The sequence below is a fragment of the Moschus berezovskii genome, chromosome 24 (assembly GCF_049115385.1).
Source record: "Moschus berezovskii isolate FMDL1 chromosome 24, NW_MosBer_1.0, whole genome shotgun sequence".
Classification (NCBI taxonomy): domain Eukaryota; kingdom Metazoa; phylum Chordata; class Mammalia; order Artiodactyla; family Moschidae; genus Moschus; species Moschus berezovskii.
In genome coordinates, this window is record NC_142483.1 from 60024171 (window position 1) to 60031998 (window position 7828).

The 7828-nt window shown below is 33.9% G+C and overlaps 1 protein-coding gene across 16 annotated transcripts in view; it reads left to right on the forward strand.

The window, feature by feature from the left end:
• SLC4A7 (solute carrier family 4 member 7) overlaps window positions 1-5907 on the forward strand; it is a 125158-nt gene extending 119251 nt beyond the window's left edge. For all 16 annotated transcript variants that reach the window (XM_088831589.1, XM_055414781.2, XM_055414791.2 and 13 more), the window contains one exon: window positions 1698-5907. In XM_088831589.1, coding sequence (XP_088687715.1) covers window positions 1698-1779 — 82 coding nt within the window. In that variant the 3' untranslated portion in view covers window positions 1780-5907. The remainder of the gene's footprint in view (window positions 1-1697) is intronic.
• The last annotated feature ends 1921 nt before the right edge of the window (window positions 5908-7828 follow it).

The window sequence follows — 7828 nt, forward strand, 5'->3', positions numbered from 1 at the left end:
TCCAAATTTTACTGTGTACTGGAGCAGATACGGGTACTGATTTTTTTTGTTATTTTTTTAAATTTATAGTTGCCTACTTCAAAAAAAAAGAATTGGCGTTATATTGTAATAAAAATAAATATATACATATGGAATAAATATATAAAAGATCAGAAACCATATAAAGAAAAAAAATTACTAGGGGTTGAATACTAAAGTAGAATGCTGCCTCAATTATGCTCTGATGGTGCCCCCAGAAATATACCTTGTTTTTTTGTTTCAGCCTACTATATCTTCTGATGAGGTAAACATTTTCCTAGGAGATACTTGTAAGAAATTTAATCCATGATTGTAAAGGCCTTTTAGTTTTATAATGAACCATGTATTATACAACTGTTTCATAACCCCTTAACGTTTCTTGTTATGTAATAACTCTTTCTTTCTTTCTCCCTCACTTTAAGACCTAAACTTCAGGAATTCTGACTTGATAATCATTAGTACTTTAAACCCCTCATGTCTCTGGAGAAATTAGGTATGATCCTATAGAATACTCAGTCATTCAGAGGGAACAGAAACTTATTTTGTTTTTACTTTGTTCCAGACACTGTATTAGACTGTATATGCTGCTTGGGTGTCAGATTAAAACTTCCAGGCAAGCAGTCACAGGTTTTTCTCCATCTTTCCCTGCCTCCATTAGAACTTTGCTTCTGCTTAATCTTTGTTACCAGATTTTTTTTTTGCTTTTCTCCCATCATTTCTTGAGTTTTAATTCTCTAAGCTAGACTATTTCCTTCACTTACATGTATGATCTCAAAAGTTTTAAAGTTAAACTTTTTGTCATTTTGGATTATTTCATGCAGCCCGAATTTCACTAGATACTCTTTTAACTTTTAGTAATTTTCAACTCCTGTCAGCACCCCTGGCCCACAATGTTAGTATAAAGACCTTAGACTAATATTATTTTGTCTTTTTAAGTACTTCTGCCTTTCATTCAGGTTGCCCCTCTATTCAAAATAGCTTAGGAGGAAAGAGAACGTTTTGTTACGTTGTTCAACAGAAAAATGTTTGAGGTGTCTTCCTTCAATTTTGTCTGGAGAAGGCAGCAAACCATAGCATGTTTCTATATTTTGAAAAATTTTCAAAGCCCAGCTACTCTTGTAATAATTAATCAGTTAAATCCATATACACAGAATCACTGTTTTTGATATTAACTTGAAAATGTAGAATCTTGTATTTGTGAACTTTGGGGAGATAAGGTTTGGAAATCTGTTGCATTTTGCAGGAAATTATTTGATGTTTATTTATATTGACAAAGATTAAATAATTTTTAAAATATTAAATATTTAAATAATTGTTTAAATTATTTAAATTTAATCAAATAATTTGTTAGTAAAAGTCAAATGTTACAACTGTTCACATACAAAGTAAAACTATTAAGTCAAGCATAGTCATCATACCCTGACCAATTTTAAGTTGTAAGAAAATGTGAATTTCAGTGGTAAAAATATCTATTAAAAAGCTAAGACTTTTTAATATTTGCCTTTGGGCATCAAAGTTTACTGATATGAAAAGAAAGCAGTAAGATAGTAATGACAGCTGGTATGTTTATAATATTAATAGCCGTCTCAAAGGTATTATGGATGTTTACTGTTGGCCATGTGTGAATGCAATATTTAACCATTTCAAAATTACTTATTCTCATTCTTTGTTTTAAATAGCCCTGAAAAACCTGTAAGTGTGAAAATAAATTTTGAAGATGAACCAAGAAAGAAATACCTGGATGCTGAAACTTCATTATAGATTTGAACCAAGAGGAATTATATATACAGATAGATTAGATACATATACATATATGTGTGTATGTATATATAATGTGTGTGTTTCGTGTCGCTATATATAACAATACTGTATGTCATGCCCCTTATGCGTGACTACTGGGTTTGTTTTTTTTTTTGAAGTAGTGTCTGAAGTTTGTAAGGAGCACCATGGAGACTGTTTATAATGAAATGGTCTCTTGGAAGTGAGGTACATGGTTCTTACTAATCAAATATTTATTTTTCTGTTGGAAGTTTTTTTTCTGTTCTGCAGTAGAAAAATGTGGGAAAATGCGTTCAGTCTACTTTTCTTTAAATCTGTTCTTTTTAAAAAATAATCTTTAAATCTATTTAAATCAGTGGCAATTCATACCAACCTTAAGTGATATGTGTTTTGTCCATATTTTTAAATTTTTTCCTTGAGTTGCTAGAAATGTACCCATATGACTTACCTCTTGCTAGTGCGCTGAGGGGCGAGCAGGGCGCTCTGCCCGTGCGGGGGCGCAGTGCGCTGCGTCCCTCCTCCTGTCGCGTGCATCACGTTTCACAGCTGATGGGAACCTTCTGGCTGCACAGGTACAACAGTGGAAACTTTCTAGATAAGACCTACAGTTTTGACCTTTATATTTTTGAAATGTATTTTAAACCTTAAAACCTCCACGTCTAGGTTTCCATTCTGATAAACAAGTAAAATTGCAAGTGATTTTATAATTTAACCCTCGTACCAGTCATTAGTTAATGAATTTTAAAAGCTATAAAATACTAGTTTAAATTAGTTAAACTTTGTTACCTTTATAGAAATTTTTTTCTGAATCCTAGTATCCTTTTAGAGCCCCATATGCCCACTCTGTTCTCTCCCTTTGCTGTCTTTTATGTAAAATCTGGTTTAGTTGTATCAGGTTCAAGTTCTTGATTATTTTTCTGTGAGTATGATTAAATAATCAGGAGTCAGAATTCTCTTAAGTGGGTTCATGATCAGTATTACTTTATTAAGACTTACCTTTCATTTTCTCTTTATGTTGTTCTTTCTGTTGTATAGGTAATGTTTAATAGATTGTTATCTGTGATTTCATTATATTTAATTTATTTTAATTGATATGATGCTTAAATGTTATATAAACATTTGAAAAGATGACACATATAGAGTAAATTTAATGTAGATAGTTGGTGCTCACTTGCGTTTATGGTTTATTATCTGAAAGCAGTTGATAGATTTTACATCTTTGATATAAAGCACTGCCATATTTGTATTTTAAAAGAAATTTAGACTTACTGTGTATATAGCTCAGATTGATGACATTCTTCCTAGTTTGTGTTTGTGTGTTTTATTTAGATTTTGATTTTCTGAGCTGTCTTTTTAACTTCTAGCACATCTTTTTAGTCATCTTTTATATACTTTTTAGCTCCATATGAAATAAATAAATATTGTTCTTGTTAAGCCTGTAGGACTGGATGAATGGGGTTGTGAAACTGATTTGGCAAAAGGATGATTTCTAAAAACCAAACGAGTTTTGAGAAGCCACTGAAATACTGAAAATAATAACATGAATGTTAGCATGAAAATTTCAATGAAGTTCCAGTGCTCTCTTTAATCAGTTCTAATCAAAGTACAAAAGTATGAAGAATTGATCTTATGGAAGATCATGAGCAATGCCCAAAGCTGATGTTTTAGCAATTCTAGCAATCCATTCCAAACTACTTGACATGAAGTTTCCACATCTAAGACCATGTTACCCAATTCTAGCTAAAATAACAGATTCACCTTCTGCCTCATGGGAGGCTGAAAATGTAACTAATTTTCTTTAGAAAGTGTAGTTGGCATCTTCTGGCACTGCCTGAAGAAGAGAGATGCTGTGGTACCATGGTGCTTGTTACTGTTAGGAGCTTCCAGTGAAGTGAGTCCTTTTTGTTCATAGCAGCATAATCCTTTCCAAAGACCCCAGTATTTGCTGCTATAATTTTGTAAACTGCCCTGATTAACCTGAACAAGACGATTTCCTCACATCATTTCCTTGGGTCTGGATGTCATAGGGTTAACAAAATGTGCTTATTTTACAGGAAGTAATTTTAAAATTTAAACTGAAAACTCCTTGGGATCATAGTGTTTAGGTGATTTTATTTAATTATGAAAACTGGTTATCCAATGCCAGAAAAACCATGACTTGCAGAATGCTTTGCACTCCATGTTTTTACTGTTTTAATTGTAAAATAGTTTCTGCTTTCTTTTGATTACTTGACTTACAAAATGATCTGATATGACTACTCCATTGAAAAGCAAAGCTAATTCATGTTTAAGTAATAGCTTCTTTTATGTGGCTATGATATTTTCCCACTGTTTCTGGAAAATAACCATCATGGATAGCATTCTTGAAAGACAGTGAAAACTATAATTTAATACTTATATTGATTTTTAAATGTTGCCTTAAATGCGTGTAGATGAGCAGTAGTGATTGCTATATACTGATTTACCTCAAGGCACAAAAGTATTAATAAACCTGTGCATATTCCACTTATAAAATAAAGTCATAGAAACAGCCCTGCACTTCCTCAGATGTCTTGGTCTCCATCCAGGACAGAGCTCAGAGCTGCTGAGTACCCGGGCTGTGGGGCCGCTCAGGACACTCTTTCTTCCACCGGTCTTATTTATTATAGACATCTGTTTACAGAGACTAATACCATCCTCGTGTTGACCGTCTGAAGTTTAGTTTCTTTTGAATGCTATTTCACGCTAAAATTGCAGCTTTGGGGAAGACAGTGAACTCTAGTTACTTCCTTGTGATAAAAGGATGATGCTCTATATTCTCTAATATTAGATACACAAAGTGAGGTGCATGATCTGTCTAATGGGTGTTGTGTGTGTGAGTGTGCCTGTGTGAATGATGAGGTCAATCATAAATCTCTCAAGTTGTTTAAAAAGCTGTGGCATATCATTGTTCATATTTGCCAAGTCTAGAAAATGTGTAGGACAATTTTTTTATGTGCTAATGCATGTATTTATAAAGCAGATTTCTTTACCACTCAAAATTACCAACTTTTGTTTTATCCATCTAAAAAAGCATTTCTGTTTCTTCCACATACCCAAAGTTTATGTATATATGTAATAGCTTTATAACCTTTTCCTTTTGCAAAAAGTAGGTTCAAAATTCTGTAAAAAGAAAAATGGTTTCTGAAACAGAGGTATGACACCAGAGCTTGCCGTTTTTAAAGGACTGTATCATATACAACAGTTATGTAAATGTGCTCAACAGTGTAACATGTGAATCCTGCTTTAAAGTGCTCAGATTTCGGATGTATAAGCCATTGATATAACATTGTAATTGAAAAATGTTTAAATTAAATAATTTAATGTTTTAAATTTATTTATATAGATCACATCATTGTTATCATATGCAGTAGAACTATGTGAACTGTTTTTTGGTTTAGTCCAACTACTATTTATTTTTTTAGAAAGTTAAAGACTTTAAGGACATTCAAAATTTTAAATAGTGTTCATAATTGAGAACTTGGCAATTTTAATGTAAAGTTGGTTCTCTTCTAACTTCAAAAAGTAATATAAGTGTCAATAGTTGGAAGTGGAATCATCTAAAGATCCTTTTTTAAATTTAATTTAATTAGCATATATTGCCTTCTGCAGTTGACTTAGAGTAATTGTTAACAGTTGTTTTTTTAATCATATTTTTGTGCATTGATTGATTTTTGTGTTCTGGTTTTCCTTTGTTACTTTCATATTAAAAGGTATTTTTTTGTTTTGTTTTGTGTGGGGGGGTTATCTTCCAGTGTTTACTCCGTTTAAATAAATAGAAATTGAATTTTATTGTTCATTTATACAGTATTTGATAGCTTGGTATAATAAGAACAGTACAGTTCTAATTTTTATGACTTTTATAATTATCAATACAATGATATTTTCTATTATAATAAAATCCAAAGTAAATTAAACATTTAAAATGTAGAACTGATATTTTTAATCTATATGAAGTACAAGTATCTACCAGTCTACAATGTGAATAATCCTGCTTTTCAAATCTGTTTCATAATACTAGAAGAAAACTATTTTTTGGAGATGTTATTGAAGTTGAAAGAGCAATAAAAGTCTACTGAATCAGTCGTTGAATACTGTCTTTACTTTGGTATTAGAAGAGCCCCCCCTACATGAGAGTGGATGGAGAAAAAGCAAGTGATTTCTATTTCCTGCCTCCTAATTTTCCTGTGCTTTAGTAAGCAGGAGACAGAAAAGAGGAAACAGTGAGAGAAAAAAATGAAACAAAATAGTGTGTGTTTCACAATGATTTTTTGATAATTAAAAAAGAATGAAATTAAAGCCCTTTAAGATAGGCTGGTCCATTATATTCCCTATTTTAAGATACATCTGTTTAGAGTGAGAATTTTACAATGTGAAATGTAATAAACACACATTACATTATATGATGTGTAATGAGCATGTTGATACTTAACACACACTCAGGCGTGCTTTTCTTTTTTGTTTTTAGTGATTAATTTTATTATGAATTTTTTTTTTTAGTAATAGCCAACGACAGGATTTGGTCTGTCTTCCATTAGGCACATATGGAACACTTATTCCTGTGTTTTCTGGACCTACTATAAGGTTTCTGATTTCCCACAGTGAATCTGATAACGTTTGGGAGTGAGATGGAAAAAAGTGCTTACAGTTTTGGAAGCTTCATTTGAAAGTTCTGTTTACATTTACTTGAGGGAAGAAGTATTTTTTTGTCAATTTATTATCCCCAGCTACAGAGCTTTGAGATTTTGTGGACATTGAGGGTGGGGAGAAGAAAGAAGACAGTTCCCCACTCAATTTTGTTTGCCTTGCTCCTTGAGGCAGATCTGATCTCTCCAGCGTCCATTCTGTGGCCTTCACATCACTCAGTCTGCTTTCCCTGAGCACACTGCTGTTGCTCGGGAACCTTCCTTCCTCCTCCTCTGCTGCTCTTCAAAGCTCAGTGTCGGCTGCGCCTTTTCTCCCCGTTGTGCTCTCCCGTGCGCTGTCTGCTCTGAGAGCATTTTCCTGCCTCCACGTAAGACTGTGTGTCTGTGTTTGAAATACCCTCTTACTGTTTTTGTTCTTTTCCTAGACCAGTGGTCTAGGGGTATTTTAGAAATTTGGGGAATTGGTTTTTTGTGTGTTCTTGTTGATTCTGAATATTTACTTCAATATCTATTTAAGGTACTTTTGTTTGTTCCTTATGTTAGTTATAACATTGTACTATTTTACTTTTGAACATGTGATTTACATGATCTGTGGATTCACATTAGGATAGTGAAAGGGGTGTTCAAAAACACCAGTAGGGGATTTGAAGTCTTACAGACTTGGACCCTACGCCAGCAGTCATGAGCTTGATACAGCCTTGAGTGTTTTGGGGGCCTTGTGTATTTCTCACCTCAGGAGCATAGGATGGACGGGCCCCTCCCAGGTGGATGTGCTGCTCCTCTCCTCCACAGCCCCTTGTGTCCCATGCCTCTTAATCATCTATGTGACTGTCCGTTATATTCAGGGGAGGCCAAAACATTAAGATTTTAAGAAAGTGGAGAAAGATGGGAAGTGCATTGAGTATTCTGATAAAAATTCAGAAGAGTACTTTTGTTTCCTGCTTAATATTTAAAATGTCTCTAGAGAGGACAGGAAGATGGCGGAGGAATAGGACAGGGCGACCACTTTCTCCCCCACAAATTCAGCAAAAGAACATTTGAACGCTGACTAAATCCCACAAAACAACTTCTGAATGCCAGCAGAGGACATCAGGCACCCAGAAAAGTAGCCCATTGTCTTTGAAAAGAGCACCACTGAACAGGTGAGCCTATAAAAGTGTCCACCACCGCCCCCTTGTGTCAGAACGGGAATTAGACACTGAAGAGACCAGCAAACAGAAGAGCTTAAACAGAAGGAACTGCCTTAGAAGGGACAGATGGAGAAGTCTTGAGCCTATTGCAAGAATAAGACTGAAAACCAGAGGCAGAGGCTTAAGTCCAAATCCTGAGAACACCAGAGATCTCCTGTTCCAGGGAACATTAATTGA